The sequence below is a fragment of the Camelina sativa genome, chromosome 16, assembly GCF_030686135.1.
Source record: "Camelina sativa cultivar CO46 ecotype springtype chromosome 16, ASM3068613v1".
Lineage (NCBI taxonomy): Eukaryota > Viridiplantae > Streptophyta > Magnoliopsida > Brassicales > Brassicaceae > Camelina > Camelina sativa.
In genome coordinates, this window is record NC_141895.1 from 1,158,527 (window position 1) to 1,174,025 (window position 15,499).

At 37.5% G+C, this 15,499-nt stretch overlaps 3 protein-coding genes across 3 annotated transcripts; 2 read left to right on the plus strand and 1 right to left on the minus strand.

The window, feature by feature from the left end:
• The first annotated feature begins 524 nt into the window (after positions 1-524).
• On the plus strand, positions 525-3,775 carry LOC104749192 (putative polygalacturonase). The gene is made up of 5 exons (XM_010470782.3): positions 525-1,592; positions 1,751-2,223; positions 2,310-2,484; positions 2,804-2,874; positions 2,952-3,775. The coding sequence occupies exons 2-5, from the start codon at positions 1,761-1,763 to the stop codon at positions 3,671-3,673; spliced, it is 1,431 nt and encodes a 476-aa protein (XP_010469084.1). The 5' UTR covers positions 525-1,592; positions 1,751-1,760; the 3' UTR covers positions 3,674-3,775.
• A 373-nt stretch (positions 3,776-4,148) lies between these two features.
• LOC104749193 (1-aminocyclopropane-1-carboxylate synthase-like protein 1) lies at positions 4,149-6,978 on the minus strand. Its single transcript, XM_010470783.3, has 4 exons — positions 6,505-6,978; positions 6,260-6,391; positions 5,762-5,922; positions 4,149-5,331 (listed from the first exon to the last, which is right to left on the minus strand). Exons 1-4 carry the CDS (start codon positions 6,664-6,666, stop codon positions 4,314-4,316), a joined length of 1,473 nt encoding a protein of 490 aa, XP_010469085.1. The 5' UTR covers positions 6,667-6,978; the 3' UTR covers positions 4,149-4,313.
• A 2,088-nt stretch (positions 6,979-9,066) lies between these two features.
• On the plus strand, positions 9,067-10,171 carry LOC147925009 (uncharacterized). The gene is made up of 4 exons (XM_087490670.1): positions 9,067-9,081; positions 9,179-9,471; positions 9,559-9,847; positions 10,067-10,171. The coding sequence occupies exons 1-4, from the start codon at positions 9,067-9,069 to the stop codon at positions 10,169-10,171; spliced, it is 702 nt and encodes a 233-aa protein (XP_087346796.1).
• The last annotated feature ends 5,328 nt before the right edge of the window (positions 10,172-15,499 follow it).

A 15,499-nucleotide genomic window follows, 5' to 3' on the forward strand; every position in this document is an offset into this window, starting at 1 on the left:
TCTAATATTGTATTTGTAAGCTTCTCTTTTAACTTAACATGGCCTGACACATTCTCAATCGGAGAATTGCTCTTGTATGCATTAGTCCATGTTACTTCACTTAACAGTTACCATAGTAAAATTTATTTACAAATTTATAATTGCCGTAAGTAGTAACTACCGAGGAGTATAAAATGGTATATACATGTAGAATTTAGTAGCCACGTCGAAAAAGACAAATCTGATGTATGTACTCTACTCTCATAAGTCACAGGTCACAAGGAGACAATCACCCATTCTTGTATTATCTGTTTTAGAAAGAAAATCAAAAACTGAAACATCAAAACCCGTGAGTCTCTGAAAACAAACGAAATAAAGGAATTGACGTTGTTCACCTCACATTCTCTCTCACAGTTTAAACAAATTATGATTGTTATATGTTTGGGAAGAAGATACATGTAAACACATTTAAAGTATGATTGAGGCGAATGATCGTTTTATGCTTTTCTATTATATATGTATAGAGCAATGATGCCATTGAACTTGATTTAGAGAGTGATCACACAGCCTTATAAACATAATCCATTTAGTCTCTTCTTTCTAGTCAGTACTAGAATTTTTCACTTTTTACGTTTAAAACAAGTATGGTCATAGTAACGACATACCTCTGTTATCCCTGTTTTAAAAATCCCCGCCTAGCACCGATTACGCTCCACAAAATCGCTAGGCCCACCTTCTCCATCTCGAAATGACTAATCTCCGCCTAGCATCGATAATCCGATTATGCATGTCTAGTCCGATTATTTTTCGCTTAATTCCGCTTAATTTTGTGTATACCAATTTTGTTTTAGAACCAAATAAAAATCAAACATAAATATTTTTGTTATTTAGGTATTTAAATTAAGAGATTATGATGTTTTACAATAACTATTGTATAACTTTTAACAAAAATCATAAAATTTTCTTTTAAAATGATGTTTTTATGTTTTTACCATAATTTTAAAAACAATACTATAGTTTATATTTTATTTGATATTTTACTTTTAAATAAACAGAATTATACATATATTTAGTACAATATACTTTTCACTTTTTACGTTTAAAACAAGTATGGTCATAGTAACTACATACCTCTTTTTACATAGTAACTTTTAACATAAACAGAATTATACATATATTTAGTACAATATATTTTTATTTTATTGTTAATTTAATAAAATAACTCTAAAACTAGTTCCCGATTAATCCTCGTTTAATCTCCGATTTTCTCGCTAGGCGCTAGGCCCACCTCGACCGCCCGACTAGCGCCTAGCGATTTCTAAATTAGGGGCTAGTATATACCACAATCCACAAAAAGGATATGTTTCTGTTTGCTACTATTTTCAACATTTTCTGCAGACAATGTTATCGCCGCTATATCTCCCAATCAATTGATACCACTAAGAGATAAAATCATTGCTGAACTTATAAGATCAGAGCAGCACACTCAGACAAAAAAATTCGTATCTTTCTCCATTATTTCTCCACTTATAAATACTTAATTCTCTCCACTCCCTTCTTCATCAAAACCATTTAGCTTCATCCACATTCAGAAAGGCTTCACAAGTCACAAGGTAATTCTCTTTCTCTCTTCAACTAACAAATACACACATGTATATTTATAAACACCATTTTGCTTTGCTTTCAAATAGTAGTTTGTTCATTATGCGTCATTAACATAAAACCTCTGTTTCCTAATTTAAACTCTCTTTTTTTTTTCTTCTTGTTTCAGATACAAAACCATGAAGAACATACTCGCTTGCATAGTTACCATCATAACCCTCTCAAACTTCGTAACCTCTTCTCAAGGAAGAAAGGTATCACAGTCATATGAAACATTCGAGTACACAGCAACCACTTGCAGATCCCACAGTGCCTCCATAACAGAGTTCGGTGGCGTCGGAGACGGCAAGACGCTAAACACGAAGGCGTTCCAGAGCGCCGTCGATCATCTCAGCCAATACTCATCCGACGGCGGAGCTCAGCTCTTTGTCCCTGCCGGAAAATGGCTCACCGGAAGTTTCAACCTCACAAGCCACTTCACTCTGTTTCTTCACAAAGACGCTACCCTTCTCGCCGCTCAAGACTTGAACGAATACCCAATTCTAAAAGCTTTGCCTTCGTACGGACGAGGACGTGACACCGCCGGCGGAAGATTCGCTAGTCTCATCTTCGGAACTAATCTCTCCGACGTAATTATCACCGGTAAAAGCTTCATCATCATTTCTTTTCTTTTTTTTTCGAAAAAAACAGAGAGAACAAAATAAGAGCCGTTGGATGTTATTTTATAGGGAACAATGGCACGATCGACGGTCAAGGATCGTTCTGGTGGCAAAAATTCCACGGTGGCAAATTAAAATACACTCGCCCGTACCTGATTGAGATAATGTTCTCAGATACAATTCAGATCTCAAATCTAACGTTCCTTGATTCTCCATCTTGGAACATCCACCCGGTTTACAGCAGGTTTAAATTATCTCCTGTATCTCACTCTCTACTAATACCATGCACCTCATCACAACAGCCGCACGATTATAATAGATACTCTCCGTTTTTTATTATTTAGTTATTCTAGAGATAAATTTTTGTTTCCCTATACTTTTTTAGATTTTCAATGCAAATGGTTGGTAAAAATTCCAATTCTATCCAATTTTATTAATGTTTTGACCAATAAAAAAATTAGAAAATATATTAAAAAGAGATAAAACAGAAAATTTAATAATTTTTAATGTTCGTGAAACAAACTTGTAATAGATTATTAATACAAAGTTATCCTACGTGGCAGCAATATCATCGTCAAAGGCGTAACGATCATCGCTCCGGTGAAATCTCCGAACACCGACGGCATCAATCCAGGTTTGTACTACGTCGCCGTTCAAATCCTTCACTTTTCTTCTTTAACTTGGATTTTAATTGATTCCGACGTGGTTCAGATTCATGCACGAACACGAGGATCGAAGACTGTTACATAATCTCCGGCGACGACTGCATCGCCGTGAAAAGCGGATGGGACGAGTACGGTATCTCGTTCGGGATGCCGACGAAGCACCTCGTGATCCGTAGATTGACATGTATCTCCCCTTACAGCGCGGCGATCGCGCTCGGAAGCGAGATGTCCGGCGGAATCGAAGACGTGAGAGCTGAAGACATCACGGCGTACCAAACAGAGTCCGGCGTACGGATCAAAACCGCCGTGGGAAGAGGAGCTTTCGTGAAGAACATATACGTGAAAGGGATGAGTCTACACACGATGAAATGGGTTTTTTGGATGACCGGTAATTACAAAGCTCATGCTGATTCTCATTACGACCCTCACGCTCTACCGGAGATAACCGGAATCAATTACAGAGATATTGTAGCTGAGAATGTTTCTATGGCGGGGAGGTTAGAAGGAATCTCTGGAGATCCTTTTACTGGTATTTGTATATCGAATGCTACGATCTCTATGGCGGCTAAGCATAAGAAAGTGATTTGGATGTGTAGTGATGTTGAAGGTGTTACTAGTGGTGTTGATCCTAAGCCTTGTGATTTGCTTGATGGACAAGAATCTGAGAAGAAGAAGAGGATGACGAGTGACGGTGGATGTGATTTCCCGACTGATGTCTTGGAGATTGATAATGTTGAGCTTAAGACTTGTAGTTATCAGATGAGTTAGTTTTGTGATCTTTTCTTTTAAACCTTTTCTTTTAAACCTAATTTCAGATTTTACGAGATTTCTCCGCAGAGATTTGTGTTATAAAATATGGTTTTGGTACTACTTTATATAATGAAATCAAATCTATGAGAAGAAGTATATATATATGTCTGTTGTATACCTTTTTATCTATAGATGAAACAGAGAACATGAAACAGAGAAGCCTTAATGGTTTACTTGTTCTTCTTGTACTAATTGGAGTAGTCAATGATGTGTATAATTTCGCATTGATAATTTTTGAGTGGTTGGTTAGTTTGATTCGTTAGTCGTTACTATTCAAATTCATCAGGATACGGAGCTGTCGGTGCAAGTAAGCTGCAGAACAAAGCTGTAGCTAGAAGTGTAAGATAACAGGACAGAGTTGTAGCTTGAGGTGCAAGCTACAGACAAAAGAACATGTTTCATTCCATAATTTTCGATTATTACTATGTGCTCATTGGAAGGTGAACATTTACTTGTTGGAAAAATTTTATATAGCAGTATACAGATAGTTACATACTTTCAATAATACATATTCTGTTTATTGAGTCATCTACGTATATACTTTGTTATATAGATATAGTCACAATCTAGTTGATCGAGCAATATCATAGAACCGAATTTAAGCTCGGAGCAATGGTGAATGAGGGGACATCAACTTTGGTGACCTAGCATGTTCATCGTACATCATCGAAGAGAAACTCAGCTTGAGATTCTTTTGAAAACTCTTACGTTTCTTGTTCTCCTTTTTGTTGTTGCAAAGGCAGTTACAGTTATTATTATTCTTGTTGGCTCTGTCTCCAAGCACAAAGTCTTTGATTCGCTCAATTCCAGTTTGAAGTGTATCTTCGTCCATATTAGCAAAACAGACTCGGAACCAACCTGGCTCAGAGCAGTGAAACGACGAGCCAGGAGAGACATTAATCTTGACCTTATCGATAATCACCTGCCAAAGCGCCATTTCGGATTCAAAGGTTTGATCTCTAAGCATCTGCCTTAAATCCATCAAGACGAATAAACCGGCGTTACTTCTCAAGCAAGTAATACCCATCTCTTTAAGCCCTCCCGTGAACATACGATGTCTCTTCGCTACTCTCTTCGAAACCTCAATAAGAAAGTTATCGACAAATCTATGGTCCGACAACATAGCAGCTAGAAAACTTTGTGTCTGCGAGGAGACCAGTCCAAAACTCGACATCCTCCTTGCGCAGGACACAACAACATCGTTGTAAGAGTAAATCACTCCAACTCGGAAACCGGGAAGACCCATGTCCTTTGAGAGACTGTAAACGATATGGATCAGGTCTCGGTTAACATGATCCATATTTTGGATGATCTCTGCGACACTGATGAATCCTGGCTCAGTAAAAACGGTGGCAGCGTAGATTTCGTCGCAGACTAAATGAATTTGCTTGTCGTTGATGAAATTAACAATAGTTTCAAGAGCTTCTCGATGGAGAGTTGTTCCAAGAGGGTTTGATGGGTTCGCGAGAATCAAGCCTTTGATCTTGATACCGGTTTCTTGGGCAGTAAGGTATTTTGATTCTAGGGCATGTTTTGTAACCTGGAAATTGTTTGAGCTTTTACAGTCCACAGGGATTATTCTAATTCCAGTTCTCCACCTTAAGTCTCTGTCGAATCTGAAATGTTTTAACAAAGTAATCATTAATTAGTTCTGAGAGTGAAGAGTAAGTCAACTAAGTGTTAATTAGTGGTTTGACTTTTGTTAAGAGTCAACGGTCGATTGCAACTTGTGTGGTTGTATGTTGCTTACCAAAATATTGAACCAATCAAAATGAGTTTTGACCAAGCAACAAAATATCACAATTTTTAATTATCTGAAAACGCATTATTAGAAGGGATTTTGGTTTTGACCAAGCAACAAAAAGATAAATATATATGTGTTATAAAGTAACTAAAACTTTAGCCCTTTTCGATTACTTTTATTTTAATCACTAATTCTATTTTATAACACCAAAAATCACTAATTCATATGTCTTTTCAAGTTATTATTAATTGGTAAACTAATATCTATTTGAATATACTAACAGTGTTTGTGTAAAAACGTACGCGGCATAATAAGGAGTAGGGACGAGAAAAGCGTCGCCGGGATCAGCAAGACAGAACATGAGCGTCTCATTTGCTCCGGTGGCTCCTCCGCTCATCACCACCCTCTCCGCCTCAAAACTCGCTCTTCCGCCTCTCGCTCTCTCCATAAACGCCGCAATCGCCTTTTAATTTTCCATCCCCAAACAAACCATTATTTAAAAACAAATCATTAGTTCTAGTAATTTACACATCTCAAATTAATTCCCAAAAGAAAAAAAAGGAAAAAATTCCCAAGACTAAAAAAAAATTCGAATCATAATCTCCCATAAATGTAAGGTATATAATATCACTATACAAAACATACGTGAATGAGCTATATACTATGCAATATTTAATTTACCACTTCCATTGATTTGTATAATCAATAATAGTTCAAGCATAAAAAAACACTTGATACTGTAACATAAGTATATACCTTATATAATACGAAGACAGAACTTATAAGAAATGAGATCATACCTGTCTAAATAGTTTGAGACCGTGATAATCTTGAAAAACAGCTATGTCGGAGAAAGAATCAACTCCCTCCGCCGTGCAAATAGATGCATGTGGATTTTCCTTTATCCAGTCCTTGATCAAATCTGAACAAAGCTGAAAAGAAAAAGAAAATCATAAATAAAATAGGAAAACGTATTAGAAGAAGAAAAAAGTAACGAACTCATTCATTACTAGGTGGTATATATGAATTATATAAGAAGACGAACTTGATTCTCGGCGAGACCCATTTGAATAACACCTTGTGGATTATGAGTTGGATGATAAGGATTATTGTCGTAAGCTTTCCAGCCGTCGAAGTACGGCGAAGCTTCTCCATGCTTGTCACCGGAGGCTAATTTGGATAGGAGACTCGCACCCTGATGAGACATTATATATATATATATATATATATCCGATCGAGTAATCTGAACAACGTGTGTGAGTTTTGTGAAGTTGATATGGATCGGTTTGCTTGTGATGTAAACGAAATATAATGGGAGCCTTTGATGATTATTTATAGTGAAATATAGAGACCATATGAAAGAAACTTGTTTCCACTATTCGGAAACTTATTTGAAATTTTCTGTTATCTATAAAAGGTGTTTTTTTTTTGTGGGGACAAAATGTGCTTACATAAAGTCAAACCTAGAGCCAAAATGTTTTGTTTTAGTCTTTGTTATTGTTTTTTACTCTATGCCAATAACATGTTTTTCTTGAAAAGGAACTATTTTATATAACAAAAAAAAGTGTTATTAATGCTATTATAATCAATAAATGAACAAACAAATAATTTCTATAACTGATGGATCCTTTTTAACTGATGAATCTTTTTTTTTGTGCAAACATATAACTGATGAATCTAGTTCCTATGTAGGGATGATAAATCATTTTGTGCACGAGTAGCATTTTGTAGGTTTCTTTTAGTCATTATATAGGACAACAAACGTTACAAACCTATACCCATGCATTACGATCCTATGAAAAACGCTAAAGATTGTAATGCAAAGTATGCTTGTACTTATTTGTTATTAATAATGTTTTCGAGTACACCAGACTATTATTTATTAATTATGTTAGAATATACAGAAGACTTGGTATCACGGTACTAACTAATAACATTAAAAAGACTTTTGTGTTCCATTGATTTTAATTAAACAATTAGATCAATTAACCAAGAGGTTTACAGAAAAAAGAGAATGAACAAATTAAAAGTCGAGAGTGCTTTAAAGATTCAACGTAGTAACAAAATAAACAAGTTCAAGTCTTACGAACTCTATTATTAGACCCACGTTGATATAGATTCGGGGAGAAATGTTTACCTTGACTTGGGGGGGGGGGGGGGGGGGGGGGGGGGGGTGTTTTACATTTTCAGAAAAATAAAAAAGAACTTTAAATTTTAGGCTCGACATAATATCCGAATAATTTTTAGAATAAAGTACTTTCAATACATTATACATAGTTTCTTGTAAACTTACATTTGAACATTAAGATGTTACAGTCGTTTCGTATTCAAGAAGCGTTAGTTAACTAATATTTTAAAACTATGTTATACTTGCTCAAATCTGTTGTAAAACGCTTAGTGGACTACGTACGGACCGGTCCATATACTGTTTTTATATCCTTGGCCTTTCGGCCCATGTACTATCGGTCCATCGGCCGATGGTCTTCTCGGCAATGCCCTAGTCTTACGTCGGTCTTTTCTTTGGCCTTGTATTGTACTATATATATACATGTAAACCTCGAGTTTGATCAATAAGAATAACAAGAGCTTTATCCCTAAACTCTATATTCATAACACGTTATCAGCACGATAGACTCCTACCACCTAAAACCCAAAAACCCTAAGGCAGCTGCCGCTTTCATCCTTCTCTTCCAAAACCCTAAACCGTTCTTCTTCTTCTTCTCCTCCGAGATCTACCTCTATTATCTCGAAGTTATTTTGTCGATTCACGAGCATCCTTAGCTCGTGATCAAGTTACATACAAACTTGATCGAGGTTCGTGGTACGCGGATCGGGGGTGAGTTTCAAGTACGTGCGGTACAAGGAGCTGTTCGTGGGAAGCAGTTCGTGGTTCGTGGAAGCTGTTCGAGGTTCGTGAGATATCTGAGGTCTTTAGCTCCCAGATCAATACCGGTCAGAACCTATTGGTGTTAAGGTAAACAGAATTCGAAACCCTCTTAAAACCCTATAATCGAATTTGAACCTTAAAACTAATGAACCCTAAAACATCCAAGTACACGATCTAACAAAGCTTTAATTTCCTTAAAACCTAAAACTTAAAATCAGTTGTTAGGATTGTTAGATTGATTGAGAATTGCACCATAACTCTATCAAGTTTAAAATCGGATTTGATTATTTGAAATTGCTTGATTTGTTATGTTGCATAAGAAACTAGAATTGTTTTGTTAAATCATAAGATAGAATTTGTTCAAAGCTGTTCTAGGAAATTTAATAACTTGGATTGTTCATGCATCATGATCATAATCGAATTTGCTTAGGATTGTACAATCGGCTGCATAATTTAATCTTGTGTTCTAGGATTAAATTTTGTTTGTTATTAAAAGTTATGTTAAATTTCTATAAAGCTAAAACAATGAAATTGGAATTAAAATATAATTAAGATAAACTTCTAAATTTAATTTAGTGGTTATCGAAAATCTTAAGAGAAAAAGGAAATCCTATCTAGAATTGTTGCATGCATTAGCATATTTGTTTTTGTTGCTTTGCATGCATGAATTTAAACCATAAAACCATAAAGTGGCAAGCATGTTTCGGTCTCAAATACCGCATGGCCCAAGACATGGTACGGTCTCAAATACCGCATGTCCTATTAATCAAGTGCATGGTTCGATCTTAAATATTGCATGCTAACATTCGGATGTCTACTTCTGTTTATGCAGATGGCAAGCCTTAAGAGCCTAGACTATCCAATACTGAATGCTTCTGGTGATAACTACTTGCTATGGGCAATGAACACCAAGATCAACTTGAAGTCAAAAGACTTGTTCGAATGCATTGAAGAGGATTCCACATGCACGGACAAGCAAAAGAATAAGTGTATCCAGCACATGCATCACCACATTGCTGAGAGTCTCAAAAACCAATACCTATTCATAGAAGATCCTCTCGCCCTTTGGACACAGCTTAAACGCCGTTACGGGCACCAAAAGACGGTGCTCCTTCCAAAGGCCGAGTACGATTGGAAACACCTAAGGATCCAGGATTACAAATCCGTGGATGAGTATAACTCCGAGCTTTTTAGGATTGTCTCGGTTCTTAGGCTGTGCGGTACGGTAGTGACGGAAAAGGAGCTATTGGATAAGACATTGTCTACCTTTAGTCCTAACAATATCGTCCTCCAGCAACAGTACCGACAAACGAAGTTTGCGGACTATGGGGAACTAAATGAGTGTTTACTGCTAGCTGAGCAGAATAACGAACTGTTGCTGATGAATAGTGCCATGAGACCTCCCGGTACAGCCCCATTATCGGAAGCACACAAAGTTGATTTGGGACACGATAGTGCTGCAGTGCCTAACGAGCTTAGAGAGCCTAGAGAGACCAACTACGTCCACAGAGAAAGACACTACGGTCGTGGCCGTGGTGGCAGAGGACGTAGCGGTCGTCGAGGCCAAGCCGGCCGCGGACGTGGTAATAAGGGCCGCGGGCCGTTTAAGCCACAAACCAAGGCAAAGTCGGTTTGTCACCGATGTGGTATGTCAAACCACTGGGCAAAGAACTGCAGGACTCCCAAACACCTTATTGATGCATACCAAGAAATCTTGAAGAAAAATCCAGAAGCTAATCTTGTGCATCTCGATGATGAAGGAGACTTCGATCATGAGAATGATGACCTGCTAGAGACTTCCGATTGTTTCAAAGATGATGAATAAATTTTTGGTTTTATTTTTGGTTTAATTCTATGCTTTTATTTATTTTATGTATTGGATAATTGATTTGGTTTAAATTTAAGAATTTTATTTTATTGCCTTATTACATTACAACACAAAATGTTGTTTTATATAGAAATGGCTGAGGATATGAGTGAGCTAGTGGTGGACAGTGGATCCAGCCACACCATATTAAAAGATAAAAGATATTTTATCAACCTCACCATGGAAAAATGCCAATGTTAGTACAATTGCGGGTATAGCAAATTTAATAGATGGCTACGACCAGGCTCACATTTTGTTGCCTAATGGCACACACATTGAACTAAGTGATGCCCTATACTCACCCAGCTCTAAGAGAAACTTATTGAGCTTTAAAGATATAAGACAAAATGGTTATCATGTTGAAACCAAGGGTGAGGGAACTAAAGAGTTCCTATACATTACAGAAAATGTAAATGGACAAAAGAAGGTCCTAGAGACTATACCTGCACTAGCCACTGGTCTATACCATGCTAGGATTAACATGATAGAAGCTAACATGGCAAAGCACAGAATATTCAACGAACAGTTCACTCTATGGCATGACCGGCTAGGCCATCCGGGTTCGAACATGATGCGTAAACTAATTAAGAGTTCGAATGGGCACAACCTTATAGAAAGGAAAGTTATCCCTTAAAATCTCATGTGTGTAGCATGTGCACAAGAGAAACTTATAATACGGCCTTCACCAGCCAAAGTCCATAAAGAGACTTTAAATTTTCTGGAAAGGATACAAGGTGATATATGTGGACCAATACACCCATCTTGTGGGACATTTCGATATTTTATGGTGATGATAGATGCATCAACCAGATGGTCACACGTTTGCTTGTTATCCACAAGAAACCTAGCATTTGCTAGAATGTTAGCTCAAATTATAAGGCTAAGAGCACATTTTCCAGATTTTCCACTTAAGACTATACGTCTAGATAATGCTGGTGAATTCACATCCCAAGCGTTTAATGATTTCTGTATGTCCATGGGGGTGAGTGTGGAACATCCCGTGGCACATGTCCATACACAAAACGGATTAGCTGAATCCTTCATTAAACGAATACAATTAATAGCTCGACCATTGTTAATGAGATCGAAGCTTCCTGTGTCGGCTTGGGGACACGCAATATTACATGCAGCAGAACTCATACGCATCAGGCCATCTAGTGAACACAAATATTCACCATCCCAACTATTAACGGGTCATGAGCCAAACTTGTCCCATCTAAAGATATTCGGTTGTGCCGTTTATGTACCGATTGCTCCACCACAGAGGACTAAGATGGGACCTCAAAGAAGGATGGGAATATATGTTGGATATGAGTCTCCCACCATCATAAAGTACCTTGAGCCAACCACATGAGATTTATTTAAGGCCAGGTACGCGGACTGTCAATTCGTTGAGTCTGAATTCCCTGAAATGGGTGGTGAGACTAGCAAGCTGGTCAAAGAACTTACTTGGAATCAAACATCCTTAAATTGGCAAGATCCTCGAACTCTAGCATGTGATGCAGAGGTTCAAAAGATTATACATTTGCAAAAGCTAGCTAATCAATTGCCAGATTCCTTTGCTAACCCAAATAGAGTAACAAAATCGTAAATACCAGCTTGCAATGCACCAGTACGTATTGATGTTCAGAAGGAACACAATAATCAAGTTGCTACAGAGTCTAAAGCCCGTTTGAAACGAGATAGACCATTAGGTTCCAAAGATAAGAACCCTCGGAAGTCTAAAGGTGCAAAACAGACCGAGGTTCAGGGAATTATAGAAAATGCAGACATTGCCGCGACAAATCCTAAGGAGCCGAATGGAGTTCAGGACGCTGAACTTCAAGGTCCTATAGGTGTTGATAATAATGAAATATCAATCAATTATATAATGTCTGGGATTAAATGGAACCGTAAAGATGTCGACATCGATGATATATTTGCATACAAGGTAGCACTTGACATAAATGAGGATCTAGAACCCACATCCATATTAGAGTGCACTCAAAGCAAAGATTGGCTTAAATGGAAAGAAGCTATTGATGTGGAGTTAAACTCTTTAAAGAAGAGAAGTGTGTTTGGTCCAATCTTAAGGATAACACCTGAAATTAAACCAGTTGGACATAAGTGGGTCTTTGTAAGAAAAAAAATGAGAAGAATGAAATCTTGAGATACAAAGCACGGCTTGTAGCACAAGGATTCTCTCAAAGACCTGGCATAGATTATGAGGAGACATACTCCCCTGTGATGGATGCAAGAACATTTCAGTACCTAATAAGTTTGGCCATCAAAGAAAAACTTGATTTGCGGTTAATGGATGTTGTAACTGCGTACTTATACGGTCCACTGGATAATGAAATTTATATGAGATTACCAGAGGGTATTGAACTTAAAGCAAAGAATGGTTCTCGAGAACAGTACTGCATAAGGCTAGACAAATCGCTTTATGGACTGAAACAGAGTGGTCGAATGTGGTATAATTGCTTAAGTGATTATTTGGCAAAGAAAGGCTACAAGAACGACCCAATCAGTCCATGTATATTTATAAAGAAGTTTGCAAACAAAGGATTTGTGATAATAGCAGTCTATGTGGATGATTTAAACATCCTTGGTACCTCTGGAGAAATCGCCCAAACAGTAGAATACCTCAAGAAGGAATTTGAGATGAAAGACCTAGGCAAGACAAGATTCTGTTTGGGATTGCAACTTGAGTACAGTAATAATGGAATCCTTGTGCATCAAAAGGCATATACTGAAAAAGTACTCAAGAGGTTTAAAATGGACCAAACTCACCCATTGACTAGCCCAATGGTTGTTAGAAGCTTAGATTTGGATAAAGATCCATTTGGTCCAAAGAAGGCCAATGAAGAAGTTCTTGGACCTGAAATGCCTTACCTCAGTGCTATAGGAGTGTTAATGTTCTTGGCTAGTCACACTAGACCGGACATATGTTTTGCCGTGAACCTCCTAGCAAGATATAGTTCTTGTCCGACTATAAGGCACTGGAACGGTGTTAAACACGTCCTACGTTACCTGCAAGGGACGATTGATTTTGGTTTATTTTATACTAACCATAACAAAGATGGTTTAGTTGGTTTTGCCGATGCAGGTTATCTATCCGATCCACACAATGGTAAGTCACAAACAGGTTATGTGCTTACGCACGGTGGTACGGCAATCTCTTGGCGTTCCATGAAACAAACCCTTGTGGCCACATCGTCAAATCACGCGGAGATTCTAGCCATACATGAAGCCAGCCGTGAGTGTGTTTGGTTGCGGTCCATGACACAGCACATTCGGACCGATAGCGGATTGGAGGACAGCAAGGAAGCAACCGTAATCTATGAGGACAATACAGCTTGCATTGCACAACTCAAGGAAGGTTACATCAAGGGAGATCGAACGAAGCACATACTGCCGAAATTCTTCTTCACACATGAACTACAAAAGGCCGGAGAAGTTCAAGTGGTGCAAGTACAGTCATGTGACAATTCCGCCGACCTCTTCACCAAATCGCTACCGACTACAACGTTCAGGAAGCTCGCGCATCAGATTGGAATGCGGAGGCTTAGGGACTTGGAGTGATGTTTGGAACAGGGGGAGCAATGTGTGCTGTACTCTTTTTCCTTCACCAAGGTTTTATCCCATTGGGTTTTCCTGATAAGGTTTTAATGAGGCAGCATCCCCTAAGCACATTGCATCGATCCCATCCAACATAGGCACGGTCGTCTCGTCCAAGGGGGAGTGTTGTAAAACGCTTAGTGGACTACGTACGGACCGGCCCATATACTATCCTTATGTCCTTGGCCTTTCGGCCCATGTACTATCGGCCCATCGGCCGATGGCCTTCTCGGCAATGCCCTAGTCTTACATCGGTCTTTGCTTTGGCCTTGTATTGTACTATATATATACATATAAACCTCGAGTTTGATCAATAAGAATAACAGGAGCTTTATCCCTAAACTCTATATTCATAACAAAATCATATATATTTAAGCTTTAAAATGCGTGTCGACCGCAACGTGACCCATTGTCTAATCTCGTGCGATTAAAAATTTCAAGATTTGGTTTTCCTCCATTCTAAACTAGTTTAAGAGGAAGAAAAATGATTAGAATACTTCAGCAATGGGTTGGTTGTTAAGCTCCAAATACTTCTTCAAGGTCATTCATTATGTTTATATAGTAACTCATAATTACAAATTAACATGTGAAACCAAATTTGAAGGTATTGGACACGTGACAGCAGTCCACTAAGGAATTGGAAATCAAAGATCTTTGTGGACGGCTTTTTAGATGTATGACATTTAGCCATTTATAGTAAAACTTCTCTCCAAATCAAATTTGCCTTAAATTGAATTGGTCGGAGATGAAAAAGTCTAAAACTAGATGGACACGTTGTATTTGAGTTGAGTGATTACTCGTTTTCTTATTATTAGTGTGTATTTGTAGGGAAAAAGAATACGTACACGCACGTGTAACGAAATGCCTTTTGTATAGAAGGACTGTAGTGTGATATTAGCTGTCCCCTATAGAATCTTGGTTAGTGTTGATAAAATTTTTCATATTGATGTTAATTGTTACGCCAACTCTTTCATATATCCCTTATTTTAGTTTTTACTAATAAATTATGATTCCTCTTACTTCGTAAATGCATGTGATAGATATATACTTTGGCCTTAAATTGTGACGTACGACTAACAAATACAAACGACCAATGATCGGAATTAAACTAAACCTATAGTGGTTCAGCTTCCAAAGTAGTAAGTTTAAGCAAATACATGTGAATATATATGTAATGCGTCTCTTTGTCAAATCGGTTGTAAGAATCGTTTTTCGACGACGAGAGCCAGATTTGAGCACATTGACATGAAACATTTCAGTTTGCCCCCATTTCATATGGCATGAAACATTTCAATGGGATCCCACTTAAGAATTATTTATTATTATTACAAAAGACTCCCATTTTACGAAAAACACACAAAACATGCTATTATTCATAAGTTTTTCAGAATATTATTCATTTAAAACAAGAGTTGCGATCAACTTTTTTTATGCATAATTATTTTGTACAAACAATAAAAACTTTGATGTTATTTTTTCCTTAATCCGTATGGGGGATGGGGCCTTGGATTTTATTGGTCCGTTTCTATCGACGACGCATGTGAATAATTAAAAATTACAAAATCTGTCAACAAACTTGGTTAAAAACTCACTCCAAAAAAATTTAAATAGTACTATTTGAGTTGGCTACTTAGCTCAAATTATTGATACAAAGCGTTTATCGATTTCCATTGGATGTGTTTCAAC